This window comes from Lissotriton vulgaris, chromosome 2_1, assembly GCF_964263255.1.
Source record: "Lissotriton vulgaris chromosome 2_1, aLisVul1.2, whole genome shotgun sequence".
Taxonomy (NCBI): Eukaryota; Metazoa; Chordata; class Amphibia; order Caudata; family Salamandridae; genus Lissotriton; species Lissotriton vulgaris.
The window spans coordinates 1,615,395,395-1,615,420,524 of NC_141687.1; the positions used below are offsets into that span (position 1 = coordinate 1,615,395,395).

General features: G+C 43.7%; 1 protein-coding gene across 1 annotated transcript in view; it reads left to right on the forward strand.

Moving 5' to 3' along the window:
* STX12 (syntaxin 12) overlaps positions 1-25,130 on the forward strand; it is a 222,213-nt gene that overhangs the window by 125,826 nt on the left and 71,257 nt on the right. Inside the window, exon 4 of the mRNA XM_086957486.1 lies at positions 17,410-17,547. Within this exon, the coding sequence (XP_086813612.1) occupies positions 17,410-17,547 (138 nt within the window). The remainder of the gene's footprint in view (positions 1-17,409; positions 17,548-25,130) is intronic.

Genomic DNA, 25,130 nt, shown 5'->3' on the forward strand with positions numbered 1-25,130 from the left:
GTTTGCTCATTGGAGCTGATGCTTTTGATTGAAAGTGTACTGGGTCCCTGCTAACCAAGCCTCAGTGCCAGTGTTCTTTCCATAAAATGATAAAATATTTATTGTAACCTAATTGGCAAGGACTTTAGCACCCCTGTAAAACCATGGTAAATGGTACCCTTGGTACCGAGGGCATGGGTACTAAACAGGACACCTAAGAGCTGCAGCATGTATTATTCCACCCAAAGGTACCCATACTCAAACTGCATGCGGACTGCTTTTGCAGGGTGTGTGAAATGGTGCAAACCATTCTCGAAACACAACATTGCCCACTCCTTATGTGCAATACCAAACGACATTGCATACACTATATGTAAGTCACCGCCGCAGCAGGCTTTTAGAGCTTTGAGGCAGGGTGCATTATAGTACATATGAGGGTACACCTGCATTAACAGAAGATATGTCCCTGTGATGACTAGTCCCATTACTAGACATTGCAGGTGACCATAAAGCCATTTTAAAGGTATGTACTGGGCACTGGTCATTACGAGTTACTCAGCTACATAATGGCAGCACTGAAATTAATGGTGTTTGGTATCAAACAGCTTGTCTTAAAATCAATACCTATGCCAATATTGGATTTATGAAGATATGTTCCCAGAGGGCACCTTAGAGGTGCCCCCTGTAACCTTGCTAGTCTCTAAACGTGTTGGCTGACTTGTATCCTCCAGCCTGCCGCCACAGATGAGTTTCTCAGCCACTGCAAAGGCAAGCCCGCGCTCTCAGAGGTCCGGAACAGTGCCTGCTTGGTGGAAGGTGTTCTCACCTCCTCCAGCGAGGATGGCTAGTGATTTAGCATATCTAGGCCAGAGGCGTCAAACGCTCTGCCACCTTTGATATGCAACTCTGACTCACCCCTGACCTGGTGAATACAACCCCTTGCCCTGGGAACCATTTGGCACCAGAGCAGGTGGGAAATTAGATATTTAGGAGGTGTGATTCACTCACAGGCTAGTTACATCCCCCAAGGTGTGCTACCAAAGAAGTGTTTCACCATCTTGGTTTTTAGTGAAATAGTGACTTCTGGGTCAGGGTTCTGCCCAGTCGCCACAGAAAATGGTCATATTGGGGGTGTAGTCATCCTAGTGTTAGGTAGCCCACTGGCTACTGCTATATACTCTCCTACATGTCCCTAAATTGAGTATTTAGGGCCCCCCAGACTGACAAATTAAACTTCCTGGGAACTGAAGAAGGACAAAGAAGAGACAACACTGTGAGAACTAATGACCTGCAAAGAAACTGGTGCTGAACTCTGCCTTGCTGCTTGCTCCCTAACACTTGAAAATATCTGTCTTGTCCTGAGGCTGTACATCCTTCCCAACAAATGGAGGATATCCAGCACTTCGACAACCAGCTATTATCTCCCTTGGGGTAAAGGAAGCCATCCCCCTCTTTTTGCAGGCACCAACCACATCTACCCGGTTCACCGTGTTGTTGGCCTTTGGGCTTCAGGAGGATGTTAATGTGTCTCTAAGAGGTCAGCCTCGTCTTTCTGCCACGTTTCCAGATGCTAGACGCTCCAGGATCCCCCCCTACACCGATACCTTGAGTACCAGGGTGCTTGCATCAGCTAAGGCTTGTTTTTCGTCCAGCCCGGACGCCACTGCCTTTGAAGCCTTCCTGCGTGATGAGGGACTTCAAAACTGACGAGACCCATGAACAGTGTGGTCCTGCTGTCTTGTTTTCCCCTGCGCTACAAGCGACCGACAACCGTGAGTGCCTCGACCTGCCAGCCAGCCAAGCACCTCTGCAGCCGAGCTCCCTATTCACAACTTCTATGTCCCCTTGGCCTAGGGGTCCCCATGACCTGAGCCCCTCTTTTGGTTCAGTCAGACTTTTCCCCAAGTCCCCTTAGCAGCCTCTTTGTTTCAGGCCTCCTTAACTTTATCGGTGTAGCACTCAAGGCTATCACCCCCGACCAGCACCGATGCACCAGGTTAGGTATGAGAAAACTACTGGTGGTACTTTGGACCTTTGTTCCTACCACCATAAGTCCCATAGGGCATACATTAAATCTGACTGCAAGTACCTGTTTGCTATGCGTGTTTTCCTCCCATAGGATAACATTGTAGCATTCGCGGTTCAAACCTCAAAAAAATGTGTTCAAGTATTTTACTGTTTTTCTTCTAAATTCGATGTCTCTGAAATTAGTTCACTTATTCGAAATGCTTAACACTTCCCGCTGATAAGGCTAAGCTGCTCGACCACACTACCATAAACAGAGCACTTTATTATAATAGTCCCTGTAAACCACTTGAGGGTCATCTGGACTGTTTGAATGGTGTGCCCTTACATTGGCAACGTAACATAAAGCCAGCTTCCTACACAGTGGCAATACATGTCACAGGGATGGCCAATTGTCCTAGAGTTGCACCTCTCCTGAAGAACTTACAGGTACTGATGGCAAGGTGTGACAGATAAAGGTCTAGGATCTCAGCACTGCTTACTAAAGACATTTATTGTTAACTAAATCGTACAAGATGGCAGAGAACCAGAACTTTGGGGAAGCCAGGTGGGAGGCTTTGTCTGCAGAGGAGGTAAGCATGCTCTGTAGAGATAGGTTGATCCAGATGCTGGACTGCAAAAGGCAGAAGTATTGTATGAGCTAATGAGACTGGCTCACCCAGAGACAATTGCTGAAACTGCTAGAAGAAAGACACGTCATAGATGGACCCTTCTCTTGGCTTCCCTGCATTCCATTTGCCCTGCTAGCCATATCCAGAATTCTGCTGTTCACCCTGTGCCCTTAGATAGTGAAGCACTAGCTCATAGAAGGCAATAATTAGAGTTGGGTAAGAGATTTTCAAAAAGTTGGGGGCAAAAATGTTGTGGCTTCAGGTTGAGGGACAATTCAGAGCACCAGAAATGAGGCAGAATGTATAGAAAGAAAAGAGCTGAAATAAAAAAACAGAATTAGACGATTTGATGCTTGCTTTTGCTTTTGGAGCTTGAGAAGATCAAGTTAGAAATTTTGAAGGCAGTACCTGCACACCAGTTTTGAGTGTACCTCTAAATAGCAACCACACACTCTGGACTCCCGTGATCAGCACCTAGCTAACCTCCATCCTTGAATTAATGACTACGAAGTGACATGTGCCATGCAGATCTTAATTTAGGGAGAGAGAGCTGCTCTACTGATATGGGTACAGTTAATAGGTAGAGAGCTGCTCTACTAAATGTAAATTGATACTTGTATAGCGCACTACTCACCCGCAAGGGTCTCAAGGCGCTTGTACGAATACCGCTGTGGAACCCATCCTGGCTTTCCCTGTGAGGCGTCCACTCCTGGGCACCCCCAAGGTGGAGGCCAGGCATCCTTAGCGTTGTGGGGGCCGTTGTGGATATTAAGCAAGCTATTGCCCAGAGTTGCAGAGTGGGACTCCATGATTGGAATAGGCACCGAGGCGAGAATTATCAGGTCCGTGAAATTTTGAGCCCAAGACCCACCGAGGCGGGGAATTGAACCCTGGTCCCGGGCTAGACCTCTGCATCAGGGTCTGCCGCTCTAATCATTGAGCCACACTTCTCCACTACTGATATGAGTACAGTTAATTGTTAGTGAAGCTGTAATGAAGCTGCAATATAGTACATGAGAGCTGCTAGTGAATTAATAAGCAACTATATCCAGTCAGTTGCTGACTTGAATAAGTAAAGAATCCATTTAAAAAGTAATCTGAGTCCTGGACTTTTCTTGTAAACAAAATAATTGTTTCTAATATCTACAATTGATGCCTGGAAGAATCAAATCATATTCCACAAGGAAGTGACTCTTGATCTCCTTTTAATTAGTTTAAAATATCACAACATTGCTAAATTTTATTAGGGCGCCTCCTGCATCTTTTTTATTAGATAATATGCATTTGTAGAAGTCATTCAACGGTAATGAGGATCTTCTAAATGCCATACTGAAGTGATTGTACTATATGGGTACAGAAAATCCATGTGGACATGATCAGAGGCAAGAGCACGAGAGGGCAGACCTCACTGTGGATCAAAGCTCTTTGAATGAGGTTTTAGATGGATCATGGATCTGGCTGCCAATAGTTGACATGTATGTAGACTCGCTGATCATTTATAAGAATGTAGTAGACCTGGAGGGATTGCAAGAGAAGTGGACTGGATGTCTTGTTTGTGACATTCACTGGGCCACTGTTCTAAAGAGGTAAGGAGGACTATGGTTCTAGAGAGTGACATTTTTACTTAGATAGTCTTTTATAGCACAAACCTGACACTTGTAGGTATCGGAGTGCTTTACAGATTTACCAAGAGCAACACGGAGATAGCAGTAAAGTCAGTGTCAATGTATAGGTGTCAACCAGGGAAGGTAAAGCATGCTATATAAGGTTTACAAGGTAGAGGGGAACTATCACAAAAAGCCAAAAATAATGCGAAGTAAAAACTATAGAAATAGGCAATTTCAATAAACGGGAGAGTAGAGTCTGGACTGAGTAAGATAAGTACCAAAAGGTCATCAGTGACAGTAGTCTAGAGAGTGGTTGAGGGAACAAGAGTATCCTGGAATCTAGTGAAGAAATTTGTTCATAAGGAGTGCTTTGACTTCTTTCTTGAAGGAAATAGCTGAGGGTTTCATTCTGACTTCAGGGGGCAAAGTGTTTCAAATTCTCAGGGCCATCCCAGAGAAGGATCGGTTGTAAGTTTTCTTTTTGCGAAATCTCTGTAGTTTCAAAGAAGGGTGTTGGAGCTTCTGGAGGATCTGAAGCTGCCAGAAAGTATGACCTTTTGAGCAAGGTACCTGGGTGTTTTGAAGTGGAGGGCTTTGTGTCATGCAGGCAATTTGTAGCTGAATTCTTGCTTCATGTGGTCGACAGTTGAGGGATTTCAGTTCAGGGGTCATGTGGTTGTTTCTTTTTGAGACAGTGATGTATCTTGCAGCAGCATGGAGCAAGGACCTTAGTGGTGCCAGTTATATCTGGGCTGTCCAGAGAGGGTAGCACTTCCATAGTCCAGCCTAGGAATCACTAAGGCTTGCACTGCATGCTTGGAATCCTAGGGAGGGGGATTTGGGGGTGGAGGGGAAGGTTTTTACTTTTCTTAGAGTGCTCATTTGGGGATTCACTCCTTTGATGTCGGCATTGATGTGCTTCTGCATGTTGAGTTTCTTGTCAAGAATTAGTCCTGATGATCTCGCTTAGTCAATGACCTGAGGAATGTAGTTGAGGGCTTTAACGTGTTCCAACCAATCTTCTATGACAGGTGGCTGGTTGGGTGGGGCATTTAGGAACAATTCCGTTTTTTGAGTGTTTAGTATGAGGTGATTGGATGCTAACCAATTCTAAGTTATCAGTAGAGTTGTGTTGAGGGCGCTGATGTCTTCTGGGTTGGAGACTTTTAAGTTTAGTTGGGTATCATCAGCATACATATGATGATTGTTAGATGAACTCAGCATTTCCGTTAGCAGCTCCATGAATAGGTTAAAAAGAGTGGACGAGAGTAAGGAGCCCTGAGGGACACCTAATGTGACCGGAGTGGTCTACGATAGTGAGTGATTAACTGTAACTCATTGAGTCCTGTTATGGAGGTAGGAGGTGAACCAGTTAAGGACTGTTCCCGATACTCCCATCTTGTGTCCAAGAGGTCTAGTAGGTTGTCTTGCTTGACCATGTCGAATGCTGATAATGGGTCCAGGAGGATTAGGAGACATGATTGGTTCTGAACTAGCATTTTTAGTGCATCGTCCAATATGTTTGTCTTAGCCGATAAAGTGCTGTGTTATGGTCGAAAGCCAGATTGGAATAGGTCTAATAGTGGAATTGTTCAATGTGGTTGCAGAGATGGATGTGAACACATTTTTCAAGGAGCTTTGTCAAGCTGGGAATATTAGAGATAGGTTGGAAGTTGTTTAAATCAGTTTGATCTGCTTTAAGTTTCTTTCAGATAGGGGAAACCTGACCGGATTAAAGGCAGTCTGGAATAGTGCCTTGAAGGAGGTAGGCATTGGCAATCTTGGTCCATAGTGAGAGTATCGAGGGCATGATTTCATTCCTGGGAGGTAGAGGGTCGTTGAAATGGTTTGAGGGTTGTAGTGATGTTGGAATCTTGTGGATGTCACTATCCTCAAAGGTTCTGAAAGAGTTCCAAGAGGCATTGTTTTTGGGAAGTGCCCAGAGGGACACTGGTGATCGGTAGACTGGGAGACTGTGAGAATGGGTTGAGGTGGGAGAGGTGCTTGTTCCAGAGGGGTCTGCTGGTCTTTTTTCATGCATTTCAACTTCCGAAGAAAGAAGGAGGCAAATTCCTCACATTTGGTAGTTGACTAGATCCAGCAAGGGATGGTGAGGGTGTGCCATTCAATTGACTTTTTATAAGCTCCTAAAGGGTTTTGGGGTGGTTACTGGCTTAATCCAACTGGTTTCTGAAGAAATTGGCTTTCGTATTCATGATGCTTTTGTAGTATCTATATTTCAATGATCTCCGGTGTTAGAAAGTCGCAGCTTACGTTTAGCTGAACCTCAATGTTAAGGCAACCATTATACCAAGGTTTGGAGTCTTTTGTGAATACTCTTTTAAGCTGACGTGGAGCGATGGAGTCAAGGCTATCCTCCTTTGAGCCAGTGTAGTGATTTGTGAAATCATGTTATCTGCCATGTCGCCAGGAGGAGGCAGGATGTTGTGGGAGATAGATTGGTTCATTGCAGTTGATGTTGTTAATCTTCCTTTTCCAGAGTCTAGGTTTAGTAGATTGAGCTGTACTAATAATCACAGCTTGCGTGATGAGGCATGTGATGCGGTGGGGGGGGCTGTCTGATCACAGGGGGGATATATTCCAGTTTAACTGAATTGGGCTTTACAATGATAAGATCTAGGGTTGATCCTTTGTTGTGTGTTGGCCTCTCACAGTATTGAGTCTGATTAAGGTCTGCAATGAAGGTTTTGAAACGCTTAACCGCAGGATCGTTTAGGTCATTCGAGTGGAGGTCGATGTCTCTGAGGTAGATTTGAGTACCCTGATGCCCATTGTTAGTTACAATGGTTTCCATGATCTGTTTTATGAAAACCCGATTGTCTCCTAGAGGATGGTAGATTGTGAGTAGTTTGCAAAGTGTTTTTTTTGTTGCAAGATATATCGAGTCATAGGTATTCACAAGTGGATAGAGCAGGGGTTAGTGTATGTTTTACTGACCGGTTAAGGCTGTGGATGCAAGCGATGCCACCACCTAGTCTAAAGGGTCTGTCCAATCTGGCAGTGCCATAGTTGGAAGAGACTAATATGTCCAGGATAGGAGCAGAGGAGTCATTTAGCCAGTTTTTGGTTAGGTCAAGCTCATGTGTGAGGATCCTGTCAGGAGTATCGCCAGCATGTCTAGAAGCTGATCTGCAGTTGATTGACGTGCATTTCAAGTGGGGCTTGAGGTGTGTTAGGTCAGTCTGTGTGAAGGTAACTCGGCTGAGGTTGTGCTTGTTGACCGCTCTCGAGTTGAGCTTAGGAGCTCTGAGGGTTCACCGGGTTGGGATTGATTTTTCCCTGGTTAACAATGTTGTCAGGGTGGGGAGAGTTATATGATAAGAAGAGGGCTTGGATAGCTATGTCACATAGATGGGTGTTCTGTCTAATCGGTTGTGTGGACGCATTGGGTTTGGGTCTAGTTTTCTACTTCTGTGCCTGGGTGAAGCAGTGGAAAAGGTCAGGATGTGGAGGGGGGTGGAATTCAGCAGGCTTTTGAAGTGGGTGACATCTCTAATGGGCACATAGTATACATTTCGATGGGATGAACAATTTCGGAACTAATTGTTAGTGGACTGGGCAGAGGGTGTTAAAGGCTTTTTGAGTCAGACTAGGGAGCAGTGGGGTATGTTAGCAATCTAGACAAACCTGGTTTAGACCCAATCTGTGTTTCAAAAGCAGTTGATGGGATTGACATAATATTGGGTTGGGTAGGAGCCTGAGTTAGTGATGGGGTTTTGAAATTCACAGGAACACCCCCAATCAGAGTACATTTTGTATGTATCCCAACTTTCAAATTAGTTTGCATAGAGTTCTGTATGTATAATACCTTTTTAAATCTGCAACACTGATTTTAGTTTATATAATTTATCTTTTAAATAACACACATATTTATTTATATTACAATTCTTAACAGGTGCAAAGAAGCTAGAGCTAATGATGCTGGCATCGCCAGTTATCTTAGTAATTGGCCAGGGTTAGACTGAAATGTATGAACCAGATCACGGCTCGACAGAAATTTATTTACAGCATAAGGTATTCAGTTTTCCATGGATCAGGCTACATGTGTGGATTCTTCGGTGTTAAAAAAACAAAAAAGGCTGAAGAATGTGCCTTATCAGTAATTTACTGGCAGGAGTCGCTGACTCATTTATCCGTGTGGGCGGCATAGTCCAACTTTTCAAGAAGGTCTTTATCAAGGATAGCCTTACTACGGCCAGTTCATTGGACCTTTTCTATGGATTCAAGGCACCCTCATTCCCCCATTGTCTGCTTTCCTGGCTACGAAAGAAGCTTCCAGCCGTGCCTATTTGCTCCCAGCCACTGAGCCGTGCATACTTCCCACTCTCTGCATGGCCGAGGGCGTGGTTCACACAGACCTCTTGGGTCAACCATCCGGCAGCCTGGTCAGTCCGCTCCCCTCTCCTCCCCTCCCCCGCCCCCACACAACCCAGCATGGGCATCCAGTTGGCAGCAGAATTACCTGCCCCACTGGCAGTCTATAACCTCAGAGGGTTTTGCAAATCATGCGAAGGGGCTACTCCGTCTCCTTCGAGAACACCCTCCCTCCATCTCACATCCGGCTCATGGAGAGTCATCTGTCCCTTCTCCGCAAGGAAGTCACATCAAATCAAGCATTTATTCAGTGCATAAAAAATGAACATAAAAGCATACTATAATATAAAAACAATACATCATTCACAAATACATTTATGTACAATTTTTCCAAAAATTACTCATAAAAGGCATTTATACCCTAATTTTTATATATTAAAAAATACAGTTTACCAGAATGTAATCTCTTCGGTTTCATAATTCAAGTTTTCCAGATAAGCTAGATCATTTCTTCGTTTAATGGCCATCAATATAAAATAATAACCGCATTACAAGATGATACTTTTTCCAAATTACAAATCTGATAAAAGGCAGCTTTAAAAGAATACAGACTATTAACAATAAAAAGGGGTCGTAAAATAGATTTTATAATGTCTTTGTAAAAATTACAAAAGAATAGGAAATTGAGAGTAGTCTGAAAAGATCTGCCATCACACGGGCACTTTTGTAAATTAGAGCTCCGCTTACCCATCTTTTGGAAAGCAACCTGGAAGTGGAGCGTATTCAGCCTTAATCTAGGAAAATAAAATCTATGGTGTATATTAGTTATAAAAATAAGATACAGCTGAATACCCAATAATAAGGGCCCTTCAAGGTAGGAGCTTATACACGATTTAGTACTCAAAACAGCATCCCTTGATGAAGCCCTGACGTTAAGGAGCCTCTTTTTTTAGTTCTCCTTTACTAAAATTTAAAATATTCTCAGGGGTCTTAAGATTCACGGCCAAATTACATTCAATTAAAAGAACACAAATATGGTTTAGCCATGATATTTTCTTACAATGATCCTGGGTGAAGCAGTCCAGAATTATATCCCTTGTGAAATGTCTCTCCTCCCTGGACCAAATTCGATGCCACAGAGTTAAGGCGGCTATACTAATCAGATCATTTACGTACGCTGTATCTGTCTCCCTATGGACTATGAAAGTGGCTGTAGAATTTGGTACCTATAACAACCTTCTTAAAAAATGATCTTCCAGAGTTTATAGTAGGGAGGTATCTGCCATACCCCACAAGGCTTCTCCATATCAAACCCCAGTAATACACTTAGACCCATATCATTTTAACATTTCCCGTACTGGTTTATTACCAATTTTGTGTGAAAATTTAAAAATAGCCTCAACGGATCTCACGTATTTTAATTTACATAAATTAATCTGTGAACTTCATATATCTTTTTTATTAAAAAATATCCCCAAATAAGAAAATGTAAAAGTCCTGTCTATATGTACTCCATCAATATAGTGTGTTCTATTCCTAGTTTTCTTTTTCCCGCACATTATGACTAGGGTTTTACTCACATTAATTTTCAGGTGTTTTTCAGTCATGAAGGTTGTGAAACTAGCCATTAGGATTTGCAGGCCATTTGCTGTCCTAGAAATTTGGACAGCATCTTCGTCATATAATAAAACTGGGGTAACGCGCTTGCCAACTTTAGGAGCATCAGCTCTCAGACTAATAACAAGTCAACACCGTTTATATAAAGTGAGAATAAAAAGGGGGCAAGGGTGCAACCTTGTCTAATCCCACGAGTAATTCTAAAGGGCTTTGTGCATTCACCATTCTCCCTGAAACGTATCTTTGAGGTTAAGTGAGCATATATTTGCGATAAAAAGCTAATAATGTCCTGTGGGGCACCGATCCCTTCGAGCTTCTGCCAGAACTTAGAATATTTTACTAAATCAAATGCACTAGGTAAATTAACAAAACAAAGGTGGAGTGAGCCTTCCCTGGCGAGGGTGTATTTCCCTATAAGCAGCTCAAGGTTAACACACTGCCCCTTCTAAAACCGCACTGGGCTACGGACAAGATATTTTTTTCCTTTACCCAGCGTTCCAATCTGGCAAGCATCATTCTGCCCATTACTTTAGATGTTGAGTCGAGAAAGGATATTGGACGGTAGCAGCTGGCGCTGCCTATGTCAACTTTTTTTAAAAAGGGGGCAATCACTTTCTCAGCCCAGGTTGCAGGTATCACCCCATTGATAGTTGTGTTAAAAAAAAGTATATAGGATAGGTACCCAAAACTCATGTTATGCTTAAAAACATGAATTGGGACCCCATCCAGGCCTGCATCCTTCCCGCTGGCACTGTTCTTAAGGGCGGTTTTAATCTCATCATGGGAAATTATTTCTAATTTAATATTGTTTAATCAAATAATGTTGCTATTCTCAGCAATGTTGATAGTCTGCTGTGTGGAATTAAAAATGGCTTCAAAATGAGTTAGCGAATCGTTGGGCGTCACTAATGTATCAACTTTAGCGGATTGAATATCTTTAAATAATGGCTGATCCATGGTTTTCAAAAATAGGATATAATTATTAGTCTCAGCTGCTTTAATCAAACTATCCCATGCATTATCTCTAATTTTCATTTTCCTTTGGTGTATTGCTTGTTTATATCGTTTCCGTAGGGTACTGATATCTTACCTATTCCTGGGGATTGCTTTAAATGCTTCCTTTAAATCCCTATTAAGTCTAGAGCACTGCTGATTAAACCATCTTGGGCAATATTCCCTGTTTATCCTAGTCTTGCATTTCAGATCTTTAGAGACTTCAGCTGAGATGTTTAAGAAGGCCTTAACAATGTCACTACTACTAGAAGAGTTATCTAGACATGTTAATATGTGATGATTAGTTTTTTGGACTATCCTTTCTGAAAAAAACATAGGATCAACACCTGTCCATTTTATAGAGATCCCATTTTCACCCTTAGTTTTTTTTTTCAACAGCATGGGCACATGCTTTTGCTATGTGAAATATACTGGAATTTAATATTAGCAGCAGAGGATGGTGATCACGAAGTAGACTGGGCTGTACACTACACTTGTGGGCCTATAGTTCCTTGAAATTAAAAAATGGTCAATACATGAAGATGACCTAGCTCCCTCAAATGTATAATTAACGCACATTCCCTCACAAGCATCCAGCTCCATAATTTCCAAGGAAGTCACAACTCTCCTGGTCAAGGGAGCCATAGAAAGGGCGTTGATGCCAGAAATGGGTTGTAGTTTCTATACCTGCTACTTTCTGATCCACAAAAAGTACGTAGGTCTTTGTTCTATACTAGACCTGCGGGCCCTCAACTACTTCCTCAAGATGGAGAAGTTCAAAATGCTCATGTTGGATCAAGTCTTGTCTGCACTGACCCAGAAGACTGGATGATAGTGTTGGAGTTGCAGGACCCTTATTTCCACATTCCTGTCCTGCCTGCCGACCGGCGTTACCTGCGGTTTACAGTAGGACAAGAGCATTTTCAGTTCACTGTGCTCACTCTTAGCCTTACTAGTGCCCCCAGGTGTTCACCAAGGTGACGGCAGGGGTTGCAGTGCACCTGTGCTGCTTTACTTCTCAGTCTAGCCTGATAAACTGGTGCTTCTCACAAGAGCCTCCTTTCCCCCGAAAGTGGTCACTCCATTTCATGTAGTCCAGTCCGGGAAACATCCTAAACCACGACGTTTCAACCACGACTCACCTGAGCAACGTGGTGCGAATAACGAATCCTGCTCAACAACGAACGGCTGAACAACGGAGGTCGGAACCACGACTTACTGAACAACGTCACCTGAAAAACGTATAGTATAGAAAATAGTTACCTTTTTATTCCAGTAGATGGCACTGTTGGTTTACTTTTCACTGTGGTGAAGCCTTTCTTTCTTAGATGCGTCTGAACTCGCTGGTTGATGGTGGTTCTCCGTTTTTTATATGCTTCATTAAATTATAATTATTTTATGAATGACGATATCTACTGCAATCCATTTTTAAAACAGTGTTTATATATGGGTATTCATGTGATTAATGTCTTCGTTTTTAAAAGTCCTTTTCATTCCTTTTAAAAGATCGTTATGCCGTCATTTTAGTGATTACTGCTGTCAGCTGTTTTAAAATAGATGATGAACTTTAAAATCTGTGACTCTTATTTGTTTATTAATGAATTTTCAATTTCGACCGGTGTTTAAAAGACTTTCTTTTGTTGGGTTTTAATTTAAAAAAAGAAATGTTACTTAAAATGATTTATTAAATATTCACAAAATAAAATTATTTATAATTACTTTTAAGCATGCTTAATATATTTATTTCAGCCTTTGGTTTGTCATCGAGTCTACTTTCATTGTTTGACCTTGTTCTGAGATGCTAAGATTAATGTCTTTGTGCTCGTTACTTGTTAGGGAAGTTAAAAGATACGAATAGCCTTTCAAATTACTGTGCTCGATTGTGCACGCAGATCGACATAAAATGAACATGAGGGTTTAAAAAAAATCGCATGAAGTTTAAAATGGCAAATAAAAGGGATTTAGTTTCGTTGTTTAGGAAGTCGTTATACAAAATGTAGTGGTTTAGAAATGATCGTTGTAAAACATTCGTGGTTTAGGAAGTCGTGGTTCAGACAGTAGTTGTTTAGTCATACAATCGTCCAGTCCATCACTCTGCCTACTTTTTACGGTCCGCCTCATCCCTCAAAGGAAGAGGAGCGCTTCACCTTCTGGATCCAAAAGGAGCGCTGTCATTCTACCTTGAGTTCTGGGTGGACGACCAACTCTTTATGGGGTATGTTGGTATGAAGAAAGGTCAGGCTGTGCAGAAGCAGACCATTTCCAGATGTGTTGTGCTCTGCATTAAAATCTGCTACGCTTATGTCAAGAAGAAACCTCAGAAGGCTTGCGAGCTCATTCCACCAGGCCTAAAACTGCAACCACTGCATAGGCCCATGAAGTTCCTGTCCTTGACATCCATCTGCCAGGCAGCAACATGGGCTTCCCAGCTCAGGGGTACCAGTCTTTCCCTATCTCGACGACTGGCTGTTAAAGGCGGGCTCACTCCAGGCTGTTAGCTCACACCTGCAGACTACGGTGAGCCTCCTGCACTCCCTGGGAATCACTATCAACATGCTGAAGTCACACCGGATTCCCTTTCAGACATTCCCTTTCATCAGAGGTGTTCTGGACACAGTGCAGTTTTGGGCTTATCCCCCCCGAGCGGCAAGTTCAGGATATTCAGCCTATGATACTGATGTTTTAGCTTCGATCCTAGATTTCGGTGAGGCAAATCCTGAGGCTGTTTGGACTCATGGCCTCCTGCATCCTATGTGTAACTCATGCCCGATGGCTTATGTGGGCTCCCCCGTGGGGACCTGATGTTGAAATGGACAGAGCTTCAGGGGAACATCTCTGCATTGGTCAAGATCTCAGAGGGAACTGCGAAAGATCTGCAGTGTTGGCTTACAAATAGTGTTTCGGTCCGAAGCAGACCCCTCTTCTTTCTCTTACCATATCTTATAGTAGTGACAGATGCATTACTCCCGAGATGGGATAATCAATAAATCAAGTACATTTATTGATTAATTTCCATGTCGACCGTTCTGCATAGCGCTACAGGGTAGTCTTACTACTCAGCGTGTTTTTAATCCTAGACACCTAGATTTCTTTTTCAATGTCACTAGAATCTATGTAGTCTATTTTAATTTTCATTATCATTTGAGCACTGCACCTTGTTCATACTAGTCTAGGATGAACACTAGAGCTAGACCACTGACATCCACTCCCGCACCGGCACTACATGGTCGGTTGCATGATGGAATGTTCAGTAATTCCCACATGACGCAACTTCCACCATAAGGGTGGTCTGATGGGAATCGTTCTAGCCTCTGTGTTTTCAACAACATCATGTTGTGAATCGCATCAGAGGGATCAGAGGACTCTGGTCTCTGGCAGAATCCGGACTCCACATGATCTTGCTGGAGCTCTGTGGGATCTGACTGACATTGCAAGTTTTTCTACCCTCCGTCAAGTGAAGGCTAGTGCAGGTGTTCACGGACAATACCACCTCCTGATACTGCAACAAACAATGCAGGACCCTTTGTGAGGCGTGCCCTGCGCCTCTGGACATGGCTCGAACAGCTGGGCATATCTGTGATGGTTCAACACCTGGCGGGCTCTCTGAACACCAGAGCAGACTAACTCAGCCGTCAATACCTAGCGGATCACAAATAGCGTCTCCAACCAGAGGTGATTCAAATGTCACTTTCAAAAGTACCTTGGTTAGATTGGTTTGCTTCTGCCGAGAACTTGCAATGTCAGCAATTTTGAGTGCTGGAGTTTCCTAGGCGGCTCTTGCTCAGAGATGCTTTTCATCTCAAGTGGATCGCAGGCCTCCTATACACCTTTCAGCCTATACCACTCCAACCCAGAAATCTCAAGAAAATCAAGCATGCAGGCCCAAGTCATCCCTGTGGCAACTAACTCAGCACCCTCCACCCAAACCTTTCCACTCTCCACCTTCTTGCATGGAGAGTGAACGGCACCAGTTGACATCTTTTGACCTCCACCCAAAGTCTCCAACATCATCTAAGCAGCCAGGCTTTTCTCCACCAAGATGGTATACGCCTGTCATTGGAAAAAAATTGTGGCATGGTGTGCAGTAAAAATCATTGATTTCCCCGCCTTTCTAAAGTTATACTTTTCATTCTTTCCCTTGCCTGTCAGGGCTCTGCTCTTGGCACTCTTTAGGGCTATCGTTCTGCCTTTTTGCGGCTGCCTGACCCACACTTCCTTTTCAAATCCTCTATTGTACATAGGTATCTGAAAGGTCTTGTTAATCTTTTACCTCCTTCACCAATTATCATGCCTCAGTGGGAACTTAATCTGGTATTAACATTCTTGATGTGTGCTCCTTTTTAGGCTCTCCATAATTGTCCCCTAAGGCTGCTCACAATTAAAACCACTTTCCTTGTGACTATTACATCTGCCTGAAGAGTGAGTGAGCTGCAGGACTTGTCATCCAAGCCGCTTTACTTCTCAGTCTAGCCTGAAAAACTGGGGCTTCTCACAACAGCCTCCTTTCCCCCAAAAGTGGTCACTCCATTTCATGTAGTCCAGTCCATCACTCTGCCGACTTTTTACGGTCCACCTCATCCCTCAAAGGAAGAGGAGCGCTTCACCTTCTGAATCCAAAAGGAGCGTTGTCATTCTACCTTGACCGCATACAAGAGTTCTGGGTGGACGACCAACTCTTCGTGGGGACTGTTGGTATGAAGAAAAATCAGGCTGTGCATAAGCAGACCATTTCCAGATGTGTTGTGCTCTGCATTAAAATCTGCTACGCTTTGGCCAAGAAGAAACCTCCGAAGGCTTGCGAGCTCATTCCACCAGGCCTAAAACTGCAACCACTGCATAGGCCCATGAAGTGCTGTCCTTGACATCCATCTGCCAGGCAGCAACATGGGCTTCCCTGCACAGCTTCACCAAACATCACTGCCTGGACAGTCAGGATGGTCCTGGAGGGCTTACTTGTTTGAAATTGGTCTGCAGATCCACTGCCGGCTATGGTATCACTTGGGTATCTACTGTAAGGTAAGGAATCTGCAGCTAGACAATGTCTCGAAGTCTCTAGCAGATGAACACATTAAATACCTTCAATAAAGCCTTACTTGTCTAACTGCAGATTCTTTACTGACCCAAATATCCTTCCGCTCTTCAAACGTATTTCTAGGGACTGGGCCTTAGTTTACCACACCAGTGGTCAGTGTTTTTCATGGCTCGTCGCTTCTGCCATGGAAAGTCATGAAAAGAAACTGACGTCTGTGTGACTGGGTGGCCACTATGTAGGTGATGCAGATGTCACTTCGGGTCGACAAATCACACAGAGGCGATCAGCGCCACTTAACAATCAGGGGTACTGCTCACAAAAATCGTCCAGATCCAATCTGAAGCCCGGGGAAATTCTAAGGTAAGGAATCTGAGGCTAGATGTTGCCTCTACCAGAGAAGGCATTACCGAAGGTAAGTAACTTTTTCTATGGTCCCTTAATAATCTCTGTACCCAAACACTGTCTTGAGATACCGGTATACATTGTATATTTGTGCACTGCTCACATGGGTTAGCTAGTCTGTTTTAAGGTTACATTCTAAAATGATAAGATGGTGCCTGATCCTTTTGAGTCACTGGTTCATAATTTATATAGTGCATGCCATACCATAGGTGTCCACAATGCCCTCATTTTCATGATATCCACTCACTTTGCATTAAGGCGACCCTGTGGAATAACAGTGGAGATCCCTCTTATATAGTATTTGATGTAACTGATTTTCCTTTTGACAATCTGTGGCATGCTTGCTGTTATATTATAATAAAGGTAACTTATTTAAATATCACCTTAAAAGGAAGGCATTATGTTTCACATATATAGTACCAAGGAAGTAATATTGAGAACTAAACTAAAAAGTAGGTAGATGGTAAGGTAGATGTTGAATGCTCATGCACTAAGAAGTATATACTGATAGTAAATTACACCATTTACCTTAGGATTGGTTGGCATAAAGAAATAAAGGTAAATCATTTTTCAGTAAGGGGTTATAGCAGAATATGTTGAAAAGTTGTACATTAGTTTTTTTTAAAAGGCCATTATTTTTGTATTATGATACTCTGCACTGTCTATGTGAAGTACTTTAATAAAAGTAGGAGTGTTTCTGTTAAAAATACCATTCTTTTTTAATAAGAACTAATTTATCTTGATAATTAAACAGTCTAGCATGTCTTAATGGACATAGTATTCAATAGTCTTGTTTATTTTGTTGCAGCGCCAGCAGAAGCTTCAAAAGGAACGTTTAATGAATGATTTTTCTTCAGCCTTGAACAATTTCCAAACCATTCAGAGAAAAGTTTCTGAAAAGGAAAAGGAGACCGTGGCAAGAGCACGAGCTGGCTCACGGCTTTCTGTGAGTTCCCTTTTAATATGAGTGAAATTGCAATGCTGTTTTACTGCATTTTTACTTCAGAAATGTCAACTTCATAGGATTAAAGTTTGCCAACTTGCCGAGCATGCACATATTTGTTACAAAATGTGTACAAACCTAGAAATCCCTAGAACCCTTTTTCTGGAAAAATACTAGTTCTTGTTTAATACATCTGGTTGGAAAATTGTGGTTCTTTAATAAATTCATCTATATGTTTGTTTGGGTTTAGGTGATATTTATGATCCACAGATAGTACCAGGAATAACCGGAGAAACCTTCACAGGTGGTCCATGATGTTAGGAAGGCAGACATTCTCATTTAAATCTAGGCATGAAAAAGGATGATCTTAACATGTAAATTCTACTTTTTTGATGTTAAGGAGAATACTTTTAAAAGTCGTTGAAGTTGTCAAAGTAGTATCCCCTTTGGAAAAAGGTGAATTCATGATTCTTTACAGCGGAGAAAAAACAAGAACCATATGCTCCATTAAAATCAACAAGCTCAGCTCTTGGAAAATGTCAAAATTGCTACTTTGGCCCATGTCAACAAATCACTTTGGTAAGGGGATTAGTTGTAATCTATGTATGGCTTGAAAACAAGGAGAGGGGCTCAAAGTCCAAAGAGACGGAGCACCAAAGTCAACAATGAAATCAAAATTGAGAATCACAATATCAAATCATCACATGAAGTACATAAAAAAAACATATCAAGGTACCACAGTGCCCTGCAACAGTTAAAAAACAAATTTAGTTTGGATATTAAAACCGAACCACTTAAGGACCTATCCAAATATGTATTAGCCTCTGCATATAAATGGGTGGATTTACTGAATTAGTCTGAATATAAACATATATTTTGCGTAACATTGTGGACTTTCCACATCTTGTGGAGGGATATGTAGAGGTGTGTGATATGCGTGGGTGGAGTGGAACACCTGTATAGGAAATATAGGCATGTGAACAGCAATTGTCCTTTTTCTTCCCGTTTAAAAAAAAAACAACCAAATGTTATGGTAGATATAATATTCTTGTGTATAACAAATTTTTGTCATATGTACATTGTGCAAACAAAATTGTTTTTTAATTCTATATTTTTATATGTTTTATGTTAAATACATTGATTGAAATTGTGAAAATGAAGGAATATCCTTGTCAATCCTGATGAAGGTGGCATTATTGATTTAGTTCCACCGAAAAGCGTTGACGCATACAGTTGTTAAATTTGAATTGGTACGAGAAGCAAAGAGGCCAGAGTTTATTGTTCCTTGCCTGGTTTACAATCTTTTCAAATTAACCCTGTAAAGGTATAGTTTGACTGCCTTGTTCATGCTCCTTCCATGTGGTGTTTGATTGCTGTCCTAATCGTGAGATATTATGTGTAGGAATAATCTATTTTGATTGTTTTTTAATTGTCGCAGGGCAATGTGGTACCTTATTATGTACTTCATGTGGTGATTTGATATTGTGATTCTCAATTTAGATTTTTTAATAAAATAAAACACATTTTTATAAGAATTGCTGTATTCCTAATGGAGGTGTCCCAAGTATGACAGGTGGCATTGAGTGACATTATATGTGTTGTATGGAGTTATACGAAGTATTTTAGTCCAAAGGAAAATTTTAACTTCATTGTAATCTATGTATAGCCCTGATTCCAGAATGTGTAGAATAGTAGGTTTTATTTATTCGATCTGGTAAAGCTATTGTGTCATTCCTCTTCTGACTAGTCCACGCATACCGCACATCGTTGGGAGCACGCTGGTACCAGGAGGCTTTTTCTGTGGCTGCTAGCCGCCTTCTCTGACCCCCTAAATTGTTTTGCCTTACTTGTTCCTGCCACACCCCTACCCTAGGTGGCTCGGTGTCAAGTCGGTCCCTGGGTGCCGTTGCTAAGCAGAGGCTCAGCCATGAGTAAAACCATCACAGACTTGACCTACAGTCAACGATAAAATGGTGGACCTGTTGTCTTATGACAACAAAGAGAGAGGTAGGGAGAAGTAAGCAACACTCTTATTCCCCGGTTATATCTTTTAAACAAAAAGAGTGTATTGAGGTGTAACAAGACCACACGAAGGAGCAAAAAGAATTGAAAAAAACGGCCTCACTTAGGTCGGTTTGGAAAGCCCTCACTCACCACCTAGTGATGACATGCTTCATCATTGGGCCCCACTAAAGAGGCAGAGTGCCTCTTTAGTGTGCTTCGACGCCAGATCTTCTGCGGAGCAGGATTTTATGAGAAAATAAACTAAATAGGTAGTGAGGAGATTGAAAATGTCTTTAGTGTATCCAAAAATGATTTAATATGTGATCACTTAGGACATATTTTAAAAAAATGATGTGTAGGAAAGTAGTCCACAATTAATTGCATGGTTATTTCCTTATCGTTAGTCAAAATGTTTCTGCCTTTGAAATGGTGTAAAGTTACCAGGCATTCATCAGGACTCTGAGTGTACTAAACCCTGGCAGTATAGACACATTAAGGCTCACCCTTACCTAGGGACGTGCAAGTGAAAAAGAAAGTGAAAAAAGTGCAAAAAAAGGAAGAGAAATTATCTTCCTAGTAACTCCTGGTTTAGGAGGCTACCCGCATTAAGGTTTCTGCACCTGTAAAGAAAAAATGACATAGACATACATACAGGACAAGACAAACAGTGGTTGGTCTTAATCACACTTGTAGATCTATTGTGCTCCAATCGTAGTGGAAAGGCAGATGTGGCTCTATAACAATATGTTTATCACCACCTCTGTCCCTGGGTTAATAAGCACTAATCACTGGGCAGTGCAGGGTGCTATAAGTGAAGAAATAATATGGTGGTTGTGGGTTTTTGTTTAAAAAAGGAAGCGCATGCTCCTAATAGCGATCAATATGTCTAGATTTGCGATCGCTAAAAAGTAGAATTAAAAATGTCTCACTTTGATGGTGTAATAGGTGTACACCATGGGTCACGGGAGGGGGGTGGTAGCGTAATTGGCACACCCTTTGTAAAGAAGAGAAACATACACCAAATCAGAAAAGCGAAGGAACGATACTTAGCTTCGTGATATGCCGCCGAGATGTGAAGCGCCAACGTCCAATAGTTTACTTACGCCCTCGAAGCTAGGCACCCTCAGTATACCTGCGATACCCTATAACCGGACCCCAACGATCAAGAACGGGGCCGGCGGAGCAGGTTATCAATGTTTGTCAGCGAGGTGCTGGTTGCATCTGGGGGCGGTGCCCACGTGGATAGGGGGCGGCGCCTAATCATGTTAGCCTATCAGGGCCTATAACGTGGCATGACTAGGTGGGTCACATGGGCCCGCGTCATAGAGAGAGGCTGGGGAGGTAACCAAGGAGACCGTGTCTCGAGCGTTTCAAGACTGGTAGCTTTATTAGATCTGAGCGCCCGTATTTAGACAAAACACTACCTGATGCCCAGTGTTAAATAGTGGTGCCGAATCTAAAATAGATGTGTGCACTCGAGTGATGACATCAGGTTTAATGTGTGTGTGGGGGGGGGGGGGAGGGTCGCCAGTTAGTTAGTTCGTGATATAGGGACCCAGCAGGAATTACATGCATTCGGATGAATACATAAGTTGGTTCATATATAAAAGATTTTTGGACATACGCAAGGGATTTTTCAGGAATGCCCATAGTAACAAAGGGGTCCAGGTCAGATGTTATTGCGAGCCTAATGGGCACCAAGCAGATTGCATGGCTTCGTGATAACGTCATGTATCAGAACACCTTGCAGATTATGCATAGTGTTAGACTGCAATGGGACCTGGGTTGATGAGATACCTAGTAGATTATTCAGGTGACAGGACTATGGAGGGGCAGTGATCACAGTGTACCGTTTCAAGTTGGGCTGGTTTTTAGATATACTAGTGGCTACTTTTATGAAATTACTTAAGTACAGAATTCCATGGCATTTCATCATTCAGTCCGAGTAGATGGGTCCCGAGTCTATAGAACCACCTCTGCTCTTTTTCAAAAAGACGGTTGGTTATATTACTGCCAGTATTTAACTGCTCAATCACAGTCCACCGCATGTCGTTGGTGGTGTGATTGTTCTCAAGGAAATGTCTGCTCATTTTTGTCATTGCTTTTCTACACCTGATGTTAGATCGATGTTCACAGATCCTCTGTTTAACTTTCCTTCTTGTCATACCCACATAGCGAAGATCGCATGGGCAGGTGAGTAGGTATATGGCATTTGGAGAGTTACAATTGGTATGATCTCTCTGTGTCCAAATTTTCCCTGGTTCAAGTGTAAGGGACTTAGTATGCGTTGTGAGATGGCAAACGCTACAGTTTGAGCAAGGGAAATGGCCCGTCACTCTTGGTAGGCCCCATATATCAGTTACAGATCTTAATGTTACTGGGGCAATTTCCTTGGGTCGCGTGTGGACCAAAGCATCTTTCAAGCTGCGTCCCTTCTTAAAGAAAAACAGAGGTTTTTCCCAGGTTCTGTTGGTACTAGTTAGTATTTTCCAATTTTTGTTGATGGATTTTTTCATAATGTTTGAGAGGGGGCTGTATGTAGTTACACAGGTAAGTGGAATCTCAGTCTTATCCTCAAGGAGAGCTTCCCGCGGTTGGTTGCGTGCTCTTTTGTAGCCCTTATTCAGAGTTGCCACTGGGAAGCCTCTTGACTTCAGTTTCTCTGTTAGGTCGACTGATTGCGCCTTGAAATCTTGCACGTTGGAGCAGTTCCGTCTAATTCATAGGTATTGACCATACGGTAGGTTTTCTTTTAATGGGCGAGGGTGGAAACTCGTAAACGCCAGTAAATTGTTTTTTGCTGTGGGCTTGTAATGTGTCTTAGTTGACAGGCTGGTCCTTGACACAGTGATCGTCACATCCAGAAAGATTGCCTCAGTTCTACTGGTTGTATGGGTGAACTGAAGATTTGGATCTAAAGTGTTGATACATGTGATTAAAACTCCCAGTTCATCATCGCTGCCGGTCCAGATCATTAAGACGTCATCAATGTAACGTTTCCAGACTTGAATGGCTGGAGTAAAGAGGCCGTTAGGTGGTAGGATATGCTTGGCCTCGAAGTCGGCGACATACAGGCCGGCCACACAGGGGGAAAATGTACTACCCTTAGAGGTACCTGTGCATTGCAGGAATAGTTGGCCCTTGTATGAGAAGAAATTTTCTTTTAACGCTAGTGTGGCACATTCGATAATGAACTCTTTGGGTGTCTGGTAATTCCAGGCCACCGTGTCCAAAGCTTCCCCCAGGACTCTGATCATCCTGGGGGATACTGGTGTAAAGGCTCTCGATGTCGAGTGTTACGAGTTTTCCACAAACTAACAGTGGGGGGGGTTGGAGCACCCCATCTCTGGGCGATGTCCCTCTTAGCTATCATATTGCCCAGGGTGACCCATCGGGTCTGAGCCGTATTGTAGTCAGTCGGACCCCACACGTGCAGCAGACAGCGCCGAGCCTCAGCATGCAGGGTCACACCAGTCACAACTCTCATGATCGCATGCACACGCTCCCAGTAGGAAGCAATGACTCGGCACTCCCAGATTATGTGCATAAAGGTGGCCGTTGCGCCACATCCTCTCCTGCAAAGGCCGTCCTGGGAGAGTCCCATGTGAATTCATCTGGGGCCTGTGACATAGATCCTGTGGAGCACCTTCAGCTGGACCAATCGCAGCCTGGCTGAGATGGCCACCTCTTTAGGAGAGGAGACCGCTGACTGCCATTCCTCATCATCCATCTCAATCCCGTCATTCACCCAGAGGTCTCGCAGTTTCACCAGTAGGTCCATTCGCACATTAATACGTTTTTTATAGGTCAGGGAAATGGCACTGTCAGGCATATGGCCGTCCAACACCCTGTCCTCTAACGGGGACGATTCAGGAACCTTCTCTCCCACAGGCATAGAAGATGTGAGTGCGTGTCGTAGCTGTGCGTATCGAAAGTATTCCGTGGCTTCCAGTTGGAACTCGGCCTGTAGAGCAGTGAACAATTTGATTTCCCCCCTAGACAACATGTCTGCAACCTTTGAAATGCCAATGAGGTCCCACCGGTCAAACCCCTTGGAGTGCCATAGTTTCCCCAGCAGGTCAGAATCGTACAGGGGAGTAGCCATGGTGAGCCTACCCTGCCAGTCCAAAGTTTTGGTCACCACCCTCCACAAGTGCACCGCCGTCTTAGTGGGTCCAGTCAGTTTCCGGTCCAGAGATCTAGAGTACAGCGCCCTATAGTACATCCCGTCATTCATGAGCCAGCGATCCATGGCGTATCCCGGGTTGACTGCCGGCCCATAAAAACCGTGGTTAATAGCCGTCAGCTGAGACGCCCAATAATAGCGGCGTATGTCCGGCAAGGCAATGCCCCCGTCGTACCACGGGATAGTCAATTTAGCAATAGAGATCCGCGGTCTGCCATCCCAAAATAAGGTGCGCTGCAGGCTCTCAACCTCTCCAAAGTACTTGGACGGCACTGGGTCTTGTGTGTTCTGGAGCGCATAGAGAAACCTTGGTAGGGACATCATTTTAAACAATGCCGCGCGGCCCAACAGGGACAGTGGCAATCTCTTCCAACCCTCCACATCTCGCCGCAAGCGCGCCAGAGGGGGGAGTAAGTTGTTAGCATAGCGTGTACGGGCATCCATGGAAATATAGATGCCCAAGTACTTGAATCCCTGTTGCGCGACCTGTATAGCGCAGCCTCTGGGGAGACGCGGAGTGTCCCCACACAGCACATAGAGGTAGGACTTGGACCAGTTGATGACCAGGCCCGAGTATCTACCAAAGGTACCCAGTACGTCAAATGCCATAATAAGAGACCGGCAGGGAGAGGTGAGATAGAGAAGTATGTCGTCCGCATAAAGCGAGACGCGATCCTCAAAGCCCGGCGACCATTTAATACCAACAATATCAGGATGCATACGGATCCATGCGGCCAACGGCTCAAGCGCTAGTGCAAAAAGGAGCGGTGACAGCGGACAACCCTGTCTAGTACCTCTGCGCAAGGCAAAGGAGGCCGACAAACGACCGTTCACCGTCACGTTGGCCATCGGGGAAGAGTAAAGGAGCCGAACCCAACTAATATAGTGAGGCCCAAACCCGAATTTAGCAAGCACCGCCCAGAGGTAGTTCCACTCAAGCGAGTCAAACGCCATTGTCGCGTCAAGCGAGGCAAGCACAGTCGGTTCCGTGAGCATGTGAGCTCGCGCCATAACCGCATGAAGCCTGCGAAGATTAAGGGCCGTTTTCCGATGTGGGATGAAACCAGACTGGTCCGGGTGAACCAGGTCCGCAATCACACCCACAAGCCGATTGGCTAGTAGCTTCGCCAGGATTTTAAGTTCGGCATTTAACAGAGAGATAGGACGGTACGACCGACATAAGTCTCGAGGTTTCCCCTCTTTGTGAATGACCACAATAGTGGCCAAACGCTGATCAAGCGGGAGCTCGCCGGCCTCTTGAGCCGCCAGGAACATATTCCTCAGGGGCGCAGCGATGGTGTCCGCCCTGAGTTTGTACAGCTCCACTGGGATACCATTGGGGCCCGGAGCTTTCCCAGAGCGCAGCGACCTTATCGCCAATGCCACTTCGTCTACC